At 31.9% G+C, this 22,043-nt stretch overlaps 1 protein-coding gene across 2 annotated transcripts; it reads left to right on the forward strand.

Moving 5' to 3' along the window:
• Positions 1 to 4,005: 4,005 nt before the first annotated feature.
• On the forward strand, positions 4,006 to 10,087 carry LOC107871052 (cell number regulator 6). 2 transcript variants are annotated; one of them, XM_016717847.2, is made up of 5 exons: positions 4,006 to 4,209; positions 4,317 to 4,433; positions 7,057 to 7,171; positions 8,307 to 8,575; positions 9,439 to 10,087. In XM_016717847.2, exons 2-5 carry the CDS (start codon positions 4,323 to 4,325, stop codon positions 9,664 to 9,666), a joined length of 723 nt encoding a protein of 240 aa, XP_016573333.1. In that variant the 5' UTR covers positions 4,006 to 4,209; positions 4,317 to 4,322; the 3' UTR covers positions 9,667 to 10,087. The 2 variants fall into 2 exon arrangements, with proteins under 2 accessions (XP_016573333.1, XP_016573334.1); XM_016717848.2 differs by having other exon boundaries at positions 4,051 to 4,209; positions 4,314 to 4,433.
• The last annotated feature ends 11,956 nt before the right edge of the window (positions 10,088 to 22,043 follow it).

Genomic DNA, 22,043 nt, shown 5'->3' on the forward strand with positions numbered 1-22,043 from the left:
GGTGCATGTAAGATAGAATGACCCTAGAAAGTGGTGGACAATTTTGTTTTTGTAAGTAGTGGTTTTGCTATCACTTGTAGGAGCTTAATAAATGACCCAGCAAGGCCATTTTGAGTATGAACATAAGCTACTGGATGTTCCACTCTTATTCTAATTGACATACAATGATCATCAAAATCTTGGAATGTAAATTCTCCATCATTGTCGAGGCGAATAGCCTTAATAGGATAATCTGGAAATTACGCCCTTAATCATATTATTTGTGTCAATAATTTTTCAAATTCTAGGTTGCGAGATGATAAGGGAAACACATGAAACCATCTTGAAGATGCGTCTATTAGGACCATAAAATGTCTAAATAACCCATTGGGGGGGTGAATAGGTCTACATATATCCCCATGTATACGTTCTAAAAAGAGAAGGGATTCGACGCCAACTTTTAGTGGTGATGGTTTAGTTATCATTTTTCCTTGATAACAAGCAACACATGAAAATTCATCACTTTTAAGAATCTTCAGGTTCTTCAACGGATGCCCTTTTGAATTTTCAATGATTCATCTCATTATTAGTGAGCCTAAGTCTAAAGACAAAGTTGGTAATTTCTTCAACACTTGTTTTTGACTTGATACATTCTTGATAATGCCAAGATATTCAACATTCATTTCATTTATTGTCTCAAAATGATATTCATTTCGGCGGATATCTTTGAAACTCTATAAGTTTCTTGGGGATTTAGAAGAGAACAATGCATCTTCTATAATTAATTTTGTTCTCTTGAGCAGAAATATAGCTCTTTTGGAGCCTTCAATTAATTTTGAATTGCCAGAGATTGTTGTAACATTTGATTTTTCTCTAAGTGGGAAAATGATTTCTCATCTTTAAATATGAAGTGTGTTGTCCCACTATCAATTACACAAATATTGTCACGATCATTATTGATCCGAATAAAACTTGAGGAGTATCCATATTTTCTTCAAGATGAAAATATAAACAAAGTAAATATTATAGCTTTACTAACACATAACATGTTATACAAATTTTATTTATTTACAAGACTAGTGAGATACTACTAACAAAAATATAAACTAATACAACTTAATAGGAAAGTAAAACAATCAGAATATTTCATATTTATCACTGACAGGGTGATTAACATGTCCTTCAGGGATTGTAAAGAAATCTGAGACATTCAAATTCATGGGTTCAACATTATCTTCAGAGATGAAGTTTGCCTCTATGTCGTTATCTGTTTAAAGACCTTCACTAGAAGCTTTGGTGTACGAGAGATACGCGACCAGTGTCCCTTTCATCCACATCAATAATATTTATTTTTAGAGTTCATCCTTGACACTACTTCAATAGCTTCACCCTTCTTTTACAATGCTGGCGCTGAGGGTCATTGTTTAGTGCAAGGCGATCACCCTGATAAAAATATCTACCTCAACCACGATCACAACCATGACCACGACTAGGGCCAGGGCTTTTTTCACATCTGATTTGGTGAAAATTTGCAGCATTCACTTCAGGGAATTGAGCAGTACCAGGAGGTCGACTTTCATAATTTTTCATTAAAAGATCATTATGTTGTTCGGTAACAAGAAGATGAGAAATCAATTCTGAATAATTTTGAATCCCATTTCTCGGTACTTCTGCTGCAAGAGCATACTCCAGATGAGAAAGGTATAGAATGTTTTCTCTAACATTTCATGATCTGTGATATCTTTTCCGCATAATTCAACTGCAACTTAATTCTAAACATGGCAAAATTATAAACAGCTATATTTTTAAAATCTTGTAACCTCAGATGGGTCCATTCATAATGTGTCTATGGAAGTACGACCATCTTCAGGTGGTCATATCTTTCTTTTAAATTATTCCACAATATAATAGGATTCTTAATAGTGAGGTATTCCATTTTCAAGCCTTCGTCAAGATAATGACAGAAAAATATCATGGCCTTGACACGATCTTGATTTGATGCGTGATTGTCATTTTTGATGGTGTCTGTCAGACTCATCGCATCCAAATGTATTTTGACATCAAATACCCAGAACATGTAGGTTTTGCCCGATATATCTTGGGCAATAAATTCGCGTTTAGATATATTCGACATTATTTTAAGAAAAATAAATACTTACCTTTATTATTGTTAAAATTATTTTGCAAAGACTTATACTGATAACATGATATAAAAATTTGTAAAAGTAAAAAAAAGTAAAATCATATAAAAATGGAGTGTGTAAATTTAGTCATCACTTATTATTGACAATGGCTACTTATAGCCAAAACTTTTAAGATGGAAACTTATCCAAATTAAAGAGGTGGAACATGACTTGTTTTTTATCCTCACTTTTAACAAGACACATGACTTTCTTTTTGATACATGGACTTTCATATGTCTTCGTAACAATATCCTAATAATAACAAGGTCAAATTCATCGACAGACACTCAAACTTCTTTCGAAAATTCACTTAGACCCCTTAACTACGACCTGTACCTATCAGACTCCTAAACCCCCCAAATTTTGATCCAATTAGACCTTTTTTGTCAATTAGCTAAAATTTCAAGTATGTGTAATACACACGCGATGACGTGAAAAAATTAACCAATTAAAAAAAAACGTGGCAAAAATAATAATTATATGATGAAATTGCTAATTTGTCCATTTTTCTATTTAATTATTTATTTAATAATAATTTCTTAATTTAAAAAAAAACACCCATCCCCAGTCGTCGTCTTCTTCAAACCCCCCTCCTTCCCCACACTAATCTGGTAATGCCAATATAACAAAAAATGAACCAAATTCACCTAAACCTCAACTAAATCAGCTTAAGAATATAAAAAACGTTTGACTTCACGAATCTGGTAATACCAATCTAACAAAAAAGGCATCAAATTCACCTCCAAATCTTGACACACTTCAACAAAATCAGCTCAAAATTGTCAAAAACTTCTCCTCACATCATGAGTCTCATAATGCCAATTCAATAAAAAATACATCAAAACTTATCAAAAATTCAGTTTATATTTTTCTAAAGTTTGAATCTTTTCACTAAATTTCACCTCCAAATTTCTAACATTTCAATAGAAACAGCTCAAGACTTCAATTTCCTAAATTCCCACACCAATTTCGTCAAAAAATTCTCAAATTTTGATATTTTCGAACTAATTTTATTAAATTTTCAGTTCCAAAGATACTTTTTCAACAAATCTTATCTAATTTATCACACTTATTTCATCATAAGTTCAATACCCAAAATAAAAATTTTCAATTTTAATGAAACTTATCACGAGAAGTTAGATCGTAAATATTTGGTGTGGAGTGATGGTGGAGATAATTGTAATCTATGAAGAGGAGAAAAAGAAAAAATTATTTAAAAGGAAAATGAGAAAGAAAGAGTAAGAAGTGGAAGAGAAAGAAAGAGCTTAAGAAATGGCAAAGAAAGGACTGTAAGAAAAGAAATTATGAAGAGGAAAGAGAAAACATTATTTAAAAAGAAAGAGGAAGAGAAAAAGATTATTTTAAAAAAACTTGTTTTATTAATTTTTTTTGGGACTCTCAGTGCCACTTGACATGTTTTTGTTTGTTATTTAGTCATAAATTGTGCTTCACGCGCTTCTAGTGAGTGGAAAACACGCGCAGTGCCATGTAGGCAAAAAATGTCCAATTGGATCAAAATTCGGGAGGTTTAGAAGTCTGATAGGTACAAACTATAGTTGAGGGGTCTAAGTGAATTTTCGAAACAAGTTTGAGTGCCTATCGATGACTTTAACCTAATAACAATATATAAGTGTTGACTAAAGCAAGTGCTATCATAAGTTAAGCGGTCGTTTGGTCACAAAAAAAATTATTACGCGATTAGTTATTTTATTATTAAAGTGGAACAAAATTAATTATATAATTTCAAGATAATTAATTTTGAAATAATTATCACATACATTTTATTCCAAACAATCACAAAATAAACTCATTATAAAATTAATTATCTCTTTGCGATATGCGCGAAAAGACAACCTTGACCCCCTTTTACTTAACAAAACAAGATCTAAAGCCGGCAACTCTCGGAGGCAATCTACAATTTGCGCATTGATAAGCGCCAAGTCTTTTTTTCTTTCTTTCTTAATTTAGCAGTTACTGGTACTATCAAGTAGTACTACATTTTACCTCATTTTTGACCTGCCAACCATCACTTCTAAATTTCAACAAGGTACAAATATAATCCTCAATTTTTCCAAACAATTTTCAGTTGACTTTACTTTTTCTTTGTGATAATAACTTTGTTTTGTTGATTAATTTTGTTATTGTTATTAGCAGATTAAAATGGAAGAAGGAGGAAATCAATCAAAATATGTAAAATTAACAAAAGATCAAGCACCTCTTGAAGAAGACATTAAGCCTGGAGAACTTAACCAGCCCATTCATGTTCCTCAGGTAGACTCTCTGATCTGTTTTAATTTAATTAAAATAATAATAATTATTATTATTTGATTTGGTATTGGCGAATTCAAGATTTGAAGTTTTACTAGATCTCTCTGTGATTACTGATAAAATGTGTCTAGTCAATTTATCTTCTTGGCTAATGGTGTATAAGCAGTGGCGGAGCCAAGATTTTTACTTGGGGTTCGATATATATATATATATATATATATTGTGTAATTTTCTGCCGAATCCCCTTGTCCATATCTGGCTCTGCCCATGTGATTTAAGTTTTAAAAATTGAATCTTTTGGATTTATGTAATCAGTAGTGGAGTCAGAATTTTCATTAAGGGGATTTAGAATATGAAGAAGTAAACACAATTACACAAGTAAAAGTCAAGGGGAACACAAGTTCAGATGAACCCCTTGCATCCATCTAGCTCCGCCCCTTCGTGCAACTAGCAGAATTTTGGATTAAATGTTTTTATTAGACTGCCTCTGATTGCTGATATGTGTAGAATAAAATCTTTATAAATTAAGCTCCCGTTTGGTCATAGATTTTGAAGTTAAAATTTGAAAATTTGAGTTTTTGAAGTTGTGTTTGGAGTTTGGACATGCATTTTACTAGGAAAATTTTGAAGATATGTGAGTGGGAGCGAAATTAATCCTTTTGGGAACTTGAAAATATTTTGAATATAATTCTCAAAATCTAATCAAATTTCATGACCAAACAGATATTTGAACATGAATTTTCAAAATCTGATCCAAAATCTATAACCAAACGCTAGCTAAATGTTCTAGTCAATTTATCTTCTTGGCTAATGGTGTATAAGTCTTTGAAAAAAATGAATCTTTCGGATTTATGTAATTAGCAGATTTTTAGATTATGCTGTAGGAAATAATCTAGGTATATTAGCTTCTTGATTCTTGTTAGACCGAAACTAAGTACATTTCCTAGTAGGCATGATTAGAAGTTCATGTATTTCGCCCAATACCTATGCTGGTGGGAGTAGCAGACAGGGGCGGAGTAAGTAAGATGGAAAGTCGTCTATGTACTATGCGAAAGGGATAAATATGCAATTTTTTGGTTATTGAGCCGTTGAATCTCCTTGACGTAAGAGAAAATTCTAGCGTAGTGCTAAAGGGGATTTAAAACTTGCTTTAAGTACAAGTTCAGATTCCAATTACGAAATTCTAGTTTTTTTTTTTTTTTTTTTTTGAAATCCCCTTGTATGAATTTCTTGCTCCATCATTGGTAGCAGATACCTAACAGGTATCGTGGTAGAATAGTCGAGGCGTGAACAGGCTGCCTAAACACCATTTTTATAAAAAAGTTAATAATAATAAGAAACCTCCCAAAGCCATCAAAGTCTGAACGTCAAAATTAAGCATGCTTGGGATAGACCTCCATAAGATTGATGGACCGGCTAGGGAATAACCGTCAAAACTGTACAGCCTACCCTCATAGGACCTTAATATCGAGCAGGTTTTTCATCATCAAGGTTGAATGTTGTCCCGTCTTGGATTTGATCAGAGGCGGAGCTGTGATTTCAACTTTATGTGGGTTCTGAATTCTAGGATAACGATATCAAGTATTAATAACTAGGTTCTAAATTCTTTTCTTGTATATTAGTGAATTTCTTAATACAAATACCAGATTTGAACTAAAGTTACCGGGTTCTGGGTTCACTCGAACCCATACGTCAGCTTCTAACTCGGCTCCTGGAATTGATGCTACAAAAAAATTTCAAAATTACAAGGATAGCACGTAGCACACGAGAATCACTAGATTTATAGTTGAATCATATGACGCAAATCTGACTCATTCACTTAATAGATATTGGCCTAAATAAGCTAGGTTACTCAGACTCTTCACTTTCGGTGCCGCACCCGTGTCGACATGACATGGAAGGGTATGGGATCTGTACTCGATCTAGTCAACTGGTTATGGATACTTTGACCAAAATCGACGGAGAAATTCCGTACTGATTCAATGAAAAGGAGTGACTGATTTTTGGTACTTCAAAGAAAATGGAATGCCTTGTATATAGAAGTTTCTACGCTGCTTCTTTTCCTTTTAACTCCTCCACTTCTTCTATTATTCTCCTCAAGTTCTCCACAAGATATCTAATAATTTAGGTTTTAGAACTCTATTTTTGGATATTTGAGTTATTTTTAGCCGAATCCATTCACCTGTATCCATACCTAAATCTATATCCCCAAATCTTAAAATTTAGCTCAGGATCCGACCTCTAGATCCACACCTGTTTCGGACACCTGCACCCGTGTCTGAGCAACTTAGGTCATATGAAACATATAATCAAGGGCTTGTTTCCAAATATGTCACTGCACACTGACAACTATTCTTCAAACAGTGTAAAATGCCACAAGAGTTCTGCAAGCTGTTATATGTTTAAGAAAATGAGTTTTTTGAAGAATTCAAACACTTATTTCCTTATAGGAACTTTTATCTGCCATTACATGCCACAACTTTTAGCTGACTTCATTATTGCATATTGTTTTAGTTCCAATATATTTGCCAGATATTAGTATGTTCTTAATTGGTTTAACTGTTGTACTAGGTTTGGTTGTTCTCTTCCTTTTCTTCTATTACAAATTTCATGTCTAATTGAGCAGCTAGTCATTCACAAGTGCAACGAATGTGGACAAGTTTTACCTGAAAGTTTTGAGCCTCCTGCAGATGAGCCCTGGACAAGTGGGATTTTCGGATGTGCAGAAGACAGAGATAGTTGTAAGTGTTCTTTTTTACGTTATGCACATAATGCTTGTAATCACTTTGCGTATATTCCTCATTACTCTGTCTAAATAGCTTGCAAAAGACATTCTTATGTATTTGTCTCCAAGTTTTTTGCTCCGCTTTGATTTGATCTTTGCGTTTATCTATATGCTGCCAGAGTGTTTGAGAAACAGCACACCAAAAATTTAACAAAACCATTTCATTTTTATCTTTCACCTTTTCTTAGTGAAAGAAGTCACTCTACTCACACTATCATTTTGGAAGGATTTAGATCTATCAGGATAAGCTAATTAAGTAATCATTTATATGCATTATGTAAACGGGACTGAGATCCGCTCGTCTAAATTACAATTTTAATACTACTCTTTATCATTTTTTGTATTTTCGTTAACCCTTATACTGTTGTAACACAAAGCACTTGAAATATGATGATAGTATCTTGTAGCTTTAACATAGAAAATGAAACCCTTAGTCTCTATTACCATTTAAACCTCTTTGATCTTCAGACTAACCAAGTGAAGAGATTTGGTCCTTATAGTCTTGGTCAAATAACTAGTTTCTGGCCGAGACCCATGGTTTATTAGAAGGTGATAAAATACTGTGTAACCGGCAGCTCATCATTCTGACACTTAGGAGGGGACATAGATTAGTCTTTGGTTGTGGTTTGGTCTTCCGCAAAAGGGTATAGTAAGATCTGTCCAAAAATGTAGGAGCTGGAAGAATAAGCTCTCTGTACATCAAGTATATTGATAATCAACAAGTATTTGGTCCTTATTCAATTTGCAAAAAAAAAAAAAAAAAAAAGAAAGTTTCAAACGTTCGTGATATGTGTTGCTTGAGCCGAGGTCTTTCGGAGACAGCCTCTCTATCTCTAGGAGGTAGGGGTAAGGTCTGCGTACATTCTACCCTCCCCAGATTCCACTTGTGGGAATTCGCTGGCATAGTTGTTGTTGTTGTATTCAATTTGTAAAAACAAACATCTATCACCATGTTAGGTTTTTATTACTCTGGTCGATTTGTGGGATCCTTCCATCCCAGTAAAGAACCTCCTTATCATATTCTTGAACGTCCCCTGTGTGCAGCTGTTGCTTCTTCTTTTAACACCATTGGTTTCATCTTACCTCTATAGGCTGGACTGGACTTTTCTGCCCGTGTGTCTTGTTTGGGCGTAATATTGAGAGCCTGAGAGAAGATACTCCTTGGACTACCCCTTGTGTTTGTCATGCCATATTTGTTGAGGGCGGCATTGCTCTTGCAGTTGCAACAGCAGCATGTCATGGTATTATTGATCCAAGTACATCATTCCTCATTGGTGAAGGCTTACTATTTGGTTGGTGGATGTGTGGAATATATACTGGCCTTTTCCGGCAATCGCTGCAGAAGAAGTATCATCTCAAGGTAACGTCAATTTTTGGGTTTCTATGTTATATTTTCGTTGCAGAAGTAGTATCATTTCAAGGTAACATCATTTTTTGCGTTTATATGTTATATTTATGCATAGTTAGATCAAATCCTTTGTCCTTGATCAATTTCATTCACTGTCTTCTTGAAAGTCGTGCAAATCTTAACGGTCAAGAAAATTGCTAGCCTAGACTTCACATCATCTAGAGGATAAAGATCATCTTAAACATTCTAGTTGCAAGAAAATGTCTTTTACTGATGTTACTGTAACCAAAAGAACAAAGGGTAACCAAACTTAGTAGTACATTGTTCATCAGTATCTTAAGTTGGTGTGCTTTTCAATTTCTTAGAAATTTTATTATTATTTATATTTTCGTAAGAGTAGCTTTGGATCAATGGTAAAGTTGTCTCCATGTCTCAGATTCGAACTGTGGAATCAGCCTGATGGTTGCAGCGAGGGTGTGGCCCTCCTCCTGCATGAATGCGGGATATTTCGTGCACCTATTGCCCTTTTTTAAAACTATTTTTTTCGTTAAAGAAAATTCGCATGCTTTTATTGTACGATGCAATGCTGCTTCTGTCATCTATGTGGTTGTCCTATGTTAACTGCTGGGAGATGAGAGTGGGAGTTTAGCCTTGGAGTGTGACATAGCAGAGAAAAAAACATGAATGAACCATATGTACAGGTGGAGGTCGCATGTACCCGGTGGATTATGTAAGGCGCAAATAAACTGGTCCAAACACCACGTTATTAACAAAATAAGAGAGAGTAAAGTCGAACTTCATGTTTAGGGTTAATATTGCATGATTCTTTGCCAGATTGTACCTTATGGTCTTATACAACTTTCAAAATGATGCAGAATTCCCCATGTGACCCTTGCCTGGCACATTGCTGCTTGCACTGGTGTGCCTTGTGCCAGGAGCATAGGGAGATGAAGAATCGTCTGTCGGATAATGCTGCCATGCCGATGACAATAGTCAATCCTCCCCCTATTCAGGAGATGAATGCTGCAAGCGACAACCGTGAATCTGTACCTTCCTCAGTAGATAACACCGAACAAACCAACCTCGAGATGCAAGCTCTATGAAAACTCCGCTATTCTACGCCATATTCCATTTAGTATGTGATCAGATAGCGTATACTTTTCAATTTAGTATATCACATAACAGTTCAAAGAGTTCGCGCGTGTCGGTTTCTGCTGGCAGAGTCACCCTTGGAGGCTAGAGCTAAGTTATACAGGAACAAAGAAATGGTCATTGTTTTTGACGCACAGGTTAGGACAATAACCTGTGCATTATTAGATCTTCTCGGAGTTGAAAGGTAGTAAAACTTAATCAATTCAATTAATTTGTATTGTTTCTTCTTACGTCGCACATGCATAGCCTGTCCTACACGTTGCGATGCGGATCCATGATTTGGATTTTATGATTTTGAATTGGGGATTTATCAGTCCATTTGATTTTGTTCGAAATTTATTTTTTAATACTTATTAATGGACCTTTTAAACATATCCATGAATCTAGAAGTTTTTGCATGCATTGGATTATTTTAGGTTACGTATCAGAACTGATAACATTCAGCTGAAAAAAAGTTCAATCCTTTTTTCCTCTTTAGCCATATATCTCTTATCATTGGATGTCTTCCTCGACTGGTACCTTTTTCTTGGGAGGGAGGGAGCAGGGGCCAGATCTATTAAGGCCGATGAGGGTGCTACGCCATCCCCAAACTTTGACGGAAAATATATGGGTGTATATATATATTCACAATTATTTATAAATTAAACTTGCCACCCAATGATCAAAGGCTGTCCGCAGTGCCAGTGGCTGATGACCTCTTGTTCCGCCCAAGGAGAACGGTTCGAAACGCTCTGGCAGCTAAATTTTGAGAAGTTTCATTAATGACCTTTTGCTTCTTCTCTCGTCCTTCACTTTGCGAAATTTCTTCTGTAGTCATCGTCGCAACCTAATTACTCTGCTGCTTTCTAAATGCCCACGATCCTTTGTAATTTTGAAAGATTTTTTTTACTTTCTCTTTTAAAATATAAAAAAAAGTTGAAGCTGTCAAAATTCAAGAGGTTCAAAATAACAAAAAGTAAACACATGAATTAGTCGCAGTCTGCTTCAGCTGCTTGCTCCGTAATTTTATTATATCATCCCTAATTAATTATTACTGTATGTTATTTATATATTAAAAATTAATAATATTTAATATAAAAATAAAATAGACATTTATGGCGTGCCTGCTTCAGCTGTTTCAATCGTAATTTTACTAAATATCATCACTAATTAGTTTATATAAGTTATTTAAGTATTAAAAGAATTAATAATATTTAATAAAAAATGTAAAATAGATATGAAATGATAAATTAACTCTTGATGTTTTAAATTGACTTGATGTCTTATACGAGACTTACTTAAAAAAAATTTCACAAGTATTTTTTATAATAATTTTTCTATAACACTTCTAATTAGTTGTTATGCATCATTTAAGACATGTCTGCTTCACTGCTTCAATCGTGATATTACTATATCACCCCTAATTAATTATTATGACCATCTAAGCATTATGTCACTTAAATTGGAATAGAAGAAAAAATATTATAAATTATAATAATTTAAAACTTAAATTATTTAAACAATCTAATTGACAATCAATGGCACAAAAGTTTGGACAAGGAGAATGACATATATTATTTGAAAATTACATATAAAGTATTATAAATTATAATAGTTAATAGCTTAAAATACCTAAAAAGAAAAATTAATCTGTTATATATTTCAAAAAAATTCGTAAAAATACTATAAATCACAATAATTTAACAACTTAAAAGATTTAAGACATATAAAATATTTGGTTGACTCTCGAAATTATATCAATGTCACTTAAATTGGAATAGAAGAGAAATATTATAAATCACAATAATTAAAAGCTTAAATTATTTTAAAAATATAATGACTATCCACGTTACAAGAGTTTGGGCAAGGAGAGTAATGTATATTATTTGAAAACAACATAAAAAATATTATAAGTTACAATAATTAACAGCTTAAAATATCTAAAAACATATAAAAAGTATGATTCATTATCTAAATTGTATTTGTGTCGTATAAGAGATAAAAACATAACATATACCGAGCCCGTGTTATCTGAAAAATAGTAATATAGGCCCATTGAATTATGCTTTTCACTTTTCACTAATTTATACATTTGTAGAGTTTAATTTTGATTATGAATTAAATTATTGAAACAAAATTATATATTTGAATAATAAATCACTATAGTTTATAATTTAAAATATTTTAAGAGTATATGCAAAAATTACTCTGAAAATAAATTTATTTAAATTTTAAAACTCAAAATATGTTACATTAATTGATATGATTATTGTTATAATATTAATTTAGGATAGATGTTGGGTCCATGCTTTGCACGGGCTTTTCATGACTATTATATATATCAATAATCATATAAATATATATATATATATATATATATATATATATATATGAGTAATTTTAATCATGTATAAATAGTATAATTTTTTATCAAAGGGGTTCGAATATCTTGACCATTAGTTGACGCGCATCTATGATTTAAAGTCTCTGATTAATTTGATTGATGAGTCTACTTGACATTCGGAGACTCCGAATTCTGAATCTGCCCGGGGAATTGCAGCTTTATTTATTCTGATGCAGATAATTATAGGATTCCTTATGAGCTTTGTTTCTATTTATTATTGTGTAAAACTAATCAAGCTATTAATAATTGAATGAAAATAAAATATTAGATAAATTACACAAACACCAAATATGTTGGTCATAATTCCACACCTTTACAAAATGGTTTTAGAATTTAGATTCCCTCTTTGTAGTCATTCTGGCTACTAGTTTGTCCGTCGCTATTTTTTTCTGGATATATTTTTTAAAATAAATAAATAAATAATTGTTCTTTTATTTTTAAAAATAAAATATATATTTTGTATTTTATCTCACCTTTTTCATTTGTTTTCAGGTAGTTCGTTTTTGCTAACTAAAAGTGCTCTCCTATTTTTTTTTGTTGCTTTGTTTAAAAACTGTTCTCCTATTTTTTTTTGCTTTATTAAAAAAATAATAATAATATATTTTTCTAAATTCCAGAAAAAAAAAACTATCACATAAAATTTTATAGTTTTTCTATTTCTTTAACAATTAAAATTTGTTGTTGGAATATTATATTTTTTCTAACAATTACATATAAATTTATAATATTATGATTGCTACTTATTTGATTAATCAAATATAAAATAATTATTTTTATTTGTTATATAAAAATAACATATTATATACAAAAATTACACACATACGGGTGGTTGTGTGTGTTGGCGGGGGAGGGGGGGGGGGGGGGTTCTGATGTAGATAATTGTAGACAAATTTATATTTCTTGTTTTTAATAAATTCCTTATGAGCTTTATTTTTATTTATTATTGTGTAAAACTAATCAAGCTATTAATAATTGAAGGAAATAAAATATTAGATAAATTTCGCAAACACCCAAATATGTCAGTCATTAATACATAAAATTTCACACCTTTACAATAATGGTCATTCAGCCAAATTAAATCTCGCTAAATGGCCCTAGAATTTAGATTCTCTCTTTGTAGTCATTATGGCTACTAGCTTTCCCCTTTTTTCACTTTTTTTTAAAATATTTTTTAAAAGAAAATAAATAAATAATTGCTGTTTTATTTTTAAAAATCAAATATATTTTTATATTTTTTCTCTGTTATAAAACAATAAAGAACAAAGAAGAAGAGTAGAGAGAGAAGAGAGAGTGATTCTTATTTCTTCTCTTGAGGGATGAGAGATCATCAGATTGTCAATACAATGAAAAAAACCCCTCTATTTATAGAGACAGAAGAGAGAGTGATTCTTATTTCTTCTCTTGAGGGATGAGAGATCATCAGATTGTCAATATAATGAACAAAACCCCTCTATTTATAGTGAATGTCTACCAAGATCTACTTTGATATCTATTAGGATTTGAAGCATCTGTCTTTTACTCAGACTAGAAGTAAATTTACTCTATAAATAGAGGGGTTTTGTTCATTGTATTTATAATCTTATGATCTCTCACCCCTCAAGAGAAGAAATAAGAATCACTCTCTCTATTCTCTCTACTCTTCTTCTTTATTCTTTCTTGTTTTATAGCACGTTATCAGCACGAGACTCTGCCAAATAAGGTGAGATTATAAATCTAAAGGTCAAGGTTAGTAATTCCTTATGTTATTTGTATTTTTCTATTAATGATATAATTATTGTTGGATTTGAGGAAAAATAATTGGTTTGGAACCATTTATGTTTTAAATTCATTCCTCAAGAACAATATTATCAAAATGGATGATAATATTTGGGTTCAAGTCCCATCGATTTATGCCTAAGACGCCTTTGTATGGATAAAATATTGAGTTTGAATCTCAATACACCATATTGATGATATTTTGATGGCTAAGGCAAAATAATGGGTATTGGGTGAAAAGTCATAAAATTCAACCCATTGAATATGCTCAATTCCATGAAGTGAATGTGGTAGCAATATAAGCAATATATGATAAGTTTGAAATATGACAACTTACTTCATTCTTGAGGTGTATGTGGTAGCAGTGCATAATATGTCTGAAAGAAGACAAGTGATTGAATGCATGAATATACGCGTGGAGAGACAATATGATAATGATCATAAAAAGTGATGATATTTTCACACGCTTATATGATTATAAGATATGCTAGAGAAAAAAAATTTTCTCTACATCATATGTATGCCTCGATTTGCTTCTGAAGTAGCAAAATCTTGAAAGAGGTTATAAGCTATCATAATTTGATAGACTTAAGGCACGATTATATTCCAGTCCTGGGGAATGAGAAACTTATTAATGCAAACGTGCACTTGATTGTGATTGTATCACAACTCACCTCCAAAAGAGGTTGAATAATTTTGAAATCTACTTCTGAAGTAGTAAATCTGAAATTTATTCATGTAATAGTAAATCTGAAATTTACTAAAGAAAAAGTACATGTCATGGTAAACTTGGAGTTTACTAGAATAAAAGTTCATAAATTGATATGAACGATTGTGATATCTCGAAGATGTACATGTATTGAAGAATTAGAAGATTCTTTAAGAATTATTTATGTCGTTTGTTCTCATGATAAGTTGGCTGAACCAACTAATATTGGGATTGGATCCCTTCAAATCTGAAAATTATAAAAGGTGAATAAGGGCCCGTTCACCTATAATATGAATGTTGAAAAGATGCATCAATAAGATGATCACATGTACATTCATTGTCAACTTGCAGTTTGACATTCATAAAGTTGCTTGCTCAATAAAATTGAGTTAAGAACATAATTTTCAAATTGTACAATCAAGAAAGTTATCTTGATGATGATAGTTTAGCATTGAATGTCTTCGATAAATAGCTAAACCATCGCTAATGAGAACAAAGCTTCATGTGTTGGTCTAAAATATGATATTTTGAATACAATAACACTTGTATGCATTAGACCAATAAATTATGATTATTTCTTCCCTCTCAATTGGTTCAAGGTCGGAAATCAATTATTTCATCTAATAATTTTGATGTGCAGTATACGATTAATGAATATACCCTAATGCACAAAGATGGATTCCTCAAAAAAGTAGAGGATGTATGTTAGTTTTTCTAACATAAGGGGGAAATTATAAGCGCTACAAAATATGTTAGGAATTATCACCAGATCCTCATCCAAAAGATAATTTAAGTCAAATGCCGAAAGCATCTCATATTAAGTGCAAGTGCTCTTATTTTGTGTTCCTAAAGGACAAAGTCTATGCATGCGTGAAGCGTGGTAGACTAATCAGTTCCAAATGAAATAGTCCTTGAAAAATAAGGAGAAAATAATCATAATAAGAAGTTAATATGCTCTTGAAGAGCCTATGACATAACACTTCATGAAACCTTATGAGAGGTTCAGGTACCTGAAAATAATGAAGTGATGAGATCTCAAAATGTTATGTCGCATTGTGAACCGATACAAAATGATATATCATCAATATCTTTGACACAATATTGGCACAATATTGTGAAAGATTACGAGGATCTGAATTCTACGTTTATTTAAGCATGCTGACGTAGAAACATTTATCAAGTGACATGAAAGGATGCATTTTGGTAAGCGTAAAACTTATTTGATTTGCAGTCCAGGAACTTGAAGATGTCACTCATGAAATGTTGAATATTGTCACTTGACAAAACTTATGTGAAAAATTTTAAGGATTTAAAATATAAAAGATTTTGGGAAACTTATTAATAATCCTTATATTGTATAAGCTTATAGCTTGAAAGTTATTGAAACTCTTGGTGAGTTTTCAAAAACAATAAGATTATTTGCTGAAATGAAAAATATACCAATTTGGATTGGTTATGAAGTACCATATCTTAGTAGAATTGGTGCACTCATGTATCTTACAAAAAACTACAAGACCCAATATAGCCTTTCGCTCAATTTGTTAGCAACATATATTTCTACTCCTACTAGGAGACATCGAAATGGGATAAGATACATGAGTTTATTTTATTCTAAATATTGTAGTCCCGATCTTACTGGTCATCCTGGGTACTCATCTAACCTACATAAATCTCGGTCTCAAATATACAATGTGTTCACATGTGGGGATACTACCATATCTTGGAGATATACGAAGAAGGCTATCATAGCCACTTATCGAATCATGTTGAGATAATAGCTATTCATGAAGCAAGCCAAGAATGTGTATGGTTGAGGTCCATGATACATCTCATTCGAGAAAAATGTGGTGTGAAATATGACAATGTACCCACAGTTTTATACAGAGATAATTCAGCATACATAGCACATCTTAAAGGAGGATTCATAAATGGAGATAGAACGAAGCACATTTTACCAAAGTTTTTCTACATACATGAGCTACAAAAGAATATTGATATTAACGTGCAACAGATTCGTTCAACTGACAATGTGACCGATTTATTCACCAAGTTTTCTCCAATTACAACTTTTAGGAGTCGTTTGGTAGAGTGTATAAGAATAATACAAAATATGGTGTGTTAGTAATTCTTGTATTAGTAATGCTTGTGTTAGCATGCTTGCATTAATTATGCTTGTATTTTTCTTATGCAGTATTTGGTTTGATGTATTAATAATAACATAAATCAAATAATTTCTTTTAAATTTTATTTTTTTACAAAAATATCCTCCATATATATGTTAGAAAGAATGTGAATTTCTTTTTAGGGATAATAGTGTCTTTAATCATGTTAATGCATGTATTGCATCCATTGTATTGCTAATACCATAGAAATTTGAGGTATTAGTAATACACACCTTAATACACAATAGAGTGTATAACTAATGCAAGCATTAGTTATACATAGGGTACAAAAGTATACCAAACAAGGTATTAGTAATACACATTAAACTAATGCATCTAATACACTCTACCAAACGACCCCTTAAGAAGATGGTGCACAAGATCGGGATGCAAAGGTTCAAGGATGTTCTCATTAGGAGGAGTTAATACACGTTGTACTCTTTTTTCCTTACGAGGTTTTGTCCCATTGGGTTTTCCTTGTAAGGTTTTTAATGAGGCAGGCGAAATACGTATTATTAGAGATGTGTACTCTTTTTCCTACACTAGATTTTTTTTCGACTGAGTTTTTTCTAGTAAGCTTTTAATGAGGCACATTATCTACCAATTAGACATTCAAGAGGGAGTGTTATAAATGTATTTACATTATAGTGAATGTCTATCAAGGATTTGAAGCATCTGTCTTTTACTCAGACTAGGAGTAAATTTCTCCTATAAATAGAGGGGTTTTGTTCATTGTATTTACAATCTTATGATCTCTCATCCCTCAAGAGAAGAAATAAGAATCACTCTCTCTATTCTCTCTGTTCTTCTTCTTTATTCTTTCTTATTTTATAACATTCTCACCTTTTTCATTTGTTTTCGGCTACTTCTTTTTTGCTGACTAAAATTGCTCTCTCATTATTTCAGCAAAAAAACAATCACATAAAATTTTATAGTTTTTCTATTTTTTTAACAATGAAAATTTATTATTTGAATCTTTAATTTTTTTTAACAATTACATATAAATTTATAATATTATGATTACTACTTATTTTATTAATCAAACATAAAATAATTATTTTTATTTATTATATAAAAATAATATATTTTATACAAAAATCACACACACAAGGGGGGGAGCTTTATTTATTCTGATGTAGATAACTGTATACAAATCTATATTTCTTCATTCTAAAAGGGTTCCTTATGACTTTGTTTTTATTTATTATTGTGAAAAATTAATCAAGCTATAAATAATTGAATGAAATAATATATTAGATAAATTACACAAACAAATATGTCGGTCATTAATACATAAAATTTCACACCTTTACAATAATAGTTATTCGGCTAAATTAAATCTCACCAAATGACCCTAGAATTTAGATGCCCCCTTTGTAGTCATTCTGGCTACTAGCTTGAGAAAATTGAAGGAAATGTGTCATTTAAGTCTTTAATGAAGGATTGATGACATTGACCAACTTAAATGGTAAAACATAATTAGAAAACTTGATTAAGTTAATTTTGGACTTGATTAATATTTTCAAAACTTTCTTATATTTTCAAAAATACAAATCAACCCACACCCCTCTCCTCTTCAAAGCAACCGTCTCTCCTATCTTTTTTGACGATTTCTCCCAACCAACAGTTCTACAAATTTCTCCTTTCAATCCCCGAAGACTTCAACCTCCGGCGATAAATAGTTAGGCTTCGAGTTTCTTTTCGACTTTCAACCGTCAATCAATGTGATAACGTTGCTCTCCGACCACAACAACTTCGAATTCTTCATTGTCCCTTTTATTTTTTTACGGGTAAAAAATTATGGCAACTTCTCTTCTAGTATTGGTTAACAATTTCAATATTTGTTGCTTTAATTTGAAATATGGTCTGAATAAAATCCTAATTTCTGGTATTTCTTCTCCTATCTTTTCAGAGTGAATTATGATTTTTTGTTGTTTGTTGCATTTTTTGAAATTTAATTTTTGTTGTTTGTGTTTATACAAACTAAACAATGATGTTGGTGTTTTTCGTGTTGCGCCCGTTGCTGGGTTGATTTGTTCTTGTTCTTGGTAAAAATGGTGATATTTCTATTGTTCTATTGAACAAAATCATGCTACTATTTTTTTTTCTACAACAGATTAATCATCTGATGCAACAGATTTAGCATATGATGCAACAGATTTAGCATATGATGCAACAGATTAACTATCTAATGCAACAGACGAACCATTGGATTAAAAATATGATGTAATAGATTAAGCATATGATGCAACAGATTAACCATCTGATGCAACATATTAACCATATGTTGCAATATATTAACCATTTGATGCAACAGATTTACCGTTGAATGCAACAGAGGAACCATCAAATTAAAAATCTGATGCAATAGATTAACCATCTGATGCAATGGAGGAACCATCGGATTAAAAATCTGATGCAATAGATTAATTATCTGATGTAGTAGATAAACCTTCTGTTGGATAAAATCCTATCAACTATTCCAACAAGACATGTCCAAGACTTGATTTTTCCAACTGATCATTCATCTATCATGATAGGCGACCCTTCTGTTGGAAGAAATCTAATCTAACAGATCACTCATATGTTGTAAATAAATGTGTGATCTGTTGCACAGACCATTCATTTGTCTCAACAAATGAGTAATAATTTTGTATTGTTGCAACAGGTTACTCATTCGTTGCAATAGATTAGTTACTATTCCAACAAATCACTCGTATATTACAACAGATGTGTGATCTGTTGTACAGATCAGTTATCTATTTCAACAGATGAGTGATCTATTTTTATTGTTACAATAGATTACTCATCCGTTGTAATAGGTTAGTTATTTGGTGCAACAGATAACCTACCTGGTGTAACAGATGTGTGATCTATTGGAATTGTTATTTTACTTTTTTGCATGTTAGATTTATTGTTATTCTTTTTAACGATGAATTAATCAATTATAATCTATTTTATGTTCCTATTAATTTTAGATAATATGACTCCCAAAAGAACAGAAATCGAATTAAGTCCAAGTGAAGGAACAAATGAAGTAGCTAGGCTACATTCACTACTCTATGAGCTTGCTTTACAAGCATTATCTCAATCAGGAGCAAAATATGATAAACACAGAGAGAAGGAATATTTCAAAAGAGATGATCCAAATGCTAATAGCCCTTTCACCGAAGAGTTGATCAAAACCTTCAGCATTGATCATTATCCTGTGAGAATGCAGTGTGATAGTGCCACAGATTTAATGGGTGATTTCGTGGTTAAGTCATCCATAAGAAAATCTTTCTACACCTTCAGAAAAATACTTTGAGAATAAAAATTGGATATTTATTTCAAGGACAACTGCTTTGGGCAATATCTTGATTTTTCGGAGGACAACAGTGCTCGTTTCCAAATAAAAATGGTATATAATTTTCTCAAACATAGGTTTATGTATGAAAACAAAGATAAGATGGATAAGGTGTGGATAAATTACTGTGGCATGCCTGTTTGTTTTGCTTGGAAGGAGTTTTTCATAGTTACTAGACTAAAATGTTATCCTCCTTCTCCTTCTCAATTTATACCTATTCTAACCCAAAAAAAAGAAGCTTGCATACCCAAAAAAGCAAAGGCAAGTCGAGTGATCGTGATGACCTAGTGTCCATTGTTGGTCCAAGCTTCAAAAACAAAAGTTTGATAGAAGCATTGAAATGTAAAAGAATTACAAAGAAGTACAAGCAATCATTGTGCTTGGTTTGGTTTGTACATAATATTCTTTGGGCGAGAGACGTTAATAACAACATAAGTTTTGGTTTAATAAAGCTGTCCGAGGATCTTAAGGCATTTAACAGTTATCTTGGGGTCCTGAAAGCTTCAAAATGACTGTCAAATATTTGTTGACTCTGTTAACACCAAAGATAATCAACTTATATGGCTTTCCATGGGCTTTCATGATAAATATTTCTTTTATTATGATATGATTTATTTTTTTTATTCAATAATGGTTTTGATTTATTGACGTTATTTTATAGGCTTGGGCATTTGAAACTATTTTTTATTTGAGATAATAAGTGAACTACCAGGAAGAAGTTTCCTGTCTAAGAATCTTGAGATGGTTTTCGGCCAATACTGATAAAAATGCAAAATTTCTTGATCTCTTCACCCCCCGAAGGATGCAATAAGTATAATTATAATTAAGTTTTTTTTCAATTAATGATGTTTTTTGAATGATCTAATCACCACTCTAATATATGTAATGATTTATGTTAGATTGTGCATTCGTCGCTTGTTCCGACCAATTGAGAGTTGAAGATGTCATTTTTTCTTACTTTACGGTCTGTGCAAACTTTATCGGACCCTAAGGTCATTGACAGAATAAAAATAGAATTGTTTGGAGCAATAACCATCATAAGAAAAATAATTTTGGAGGGTAGGCTTTTTGTTGTTGATGATCTTTGTGGTGATAGAGTTGTTGTTGGTGGTAGTGATGCTGCTGTTGGTGCTAATGATGCTCCTTTTACAGTTTTTAAAACAAACCATTATGAGTATGATCTACTGGTTATACAGATTTTGCCTCTTCTAGCGAATGTTTTGCATGCAAATATCAAGACTGTAAGGGAAAACATGATGTAGTAATTAATGCTATTAATGCATTAACTGATTTAGTAAAGGAATTGAAATCTAAGAGGGGTGTCATTCCATCAAAGAGGTTTTATATCCGTCCACTCCATTGGAGATTAAGGCTAAGATGAGAAGGAAAGTAATTTCAAAGGCATTATCAAGCATCCAAAAAAGCAAAATTGTAACTTATCTGTCCGTGTGTTGCACTATTTAGCAATGTACAATGACCACAGAAGAGCAGCACGAGCTGAAGAAGGTAAATATATACCATCTGTTCCAACTAACAAATAGACACATATCTGTTTTAACAGATGACACATCGGCTAAAAATTATCAAACAAATATATACATCTGTTGCAACAGTTGACTAACCTATTGCATCAGATATAGTATCTGTTGCAACATATGTCTCGTCTATTCTAGGAAATCAAACAGCTTACATACCGCTATTATTTGTACCAACAAATGACCTATCGGTTGCAATGGATGGGTTATCTGTTGGGACAAATTAAATCAAGACTTCCTACCATATTAATTTTTCCAAACAGATGAGTCATATGTTGCAATAAATAGTTCATTCATTGGAAATTATCATACAGGTTTTCCTCATGTTATAATTTGTTCCAACATTTGATCCATCTGTTGCAACATAAATATAATCTGTTTGGGATAATTTAAAATAGAAGAAATACCTGTTTGATTTGCTAAAATAGATGAGTTATC

Source organism: Capsicum annuum, chromosome 5, assembly GCF_002878395.1.
Source record: "Capsicum annuum cultivar UCD-10X-F1 chromosome 5, UCD10Xv1.1, whole genome shotgun sequence".
NCBI classification, from domain to species: domain Eukaryota; kingdom Viridiplantae; phylum Streptophyta; class Magnoliopsida; order Solanales; family Solanaceae; genus Capsicum; species Capsicum annuum.

Excerpts from the sequence above, each read along its gene's own strand:
- LOC107871052 (XM_016717847.2), top strand. The coding sequence starts at position 4,323 with ATGGAAGAAGGAGGAAATCAATCAAAATATGTAAAATTAACAAAAGAT. Across the intron at positions 4,434-7,056 it reads AGCCCATTCATGTTCCTCAG|CTAGTCATTCACAAGTGCAA; the intron begins GTAGACTCTCTG and ends CTAATTGAGCAG. Across the intron at positions 7,172-8,306 it reads TGCAGAAGACAGAGATAGTT|GCTGGACTGGACTTTTCTGC; the intron begins GTAAGTGTTCTT and ends TTACCTCTATAG.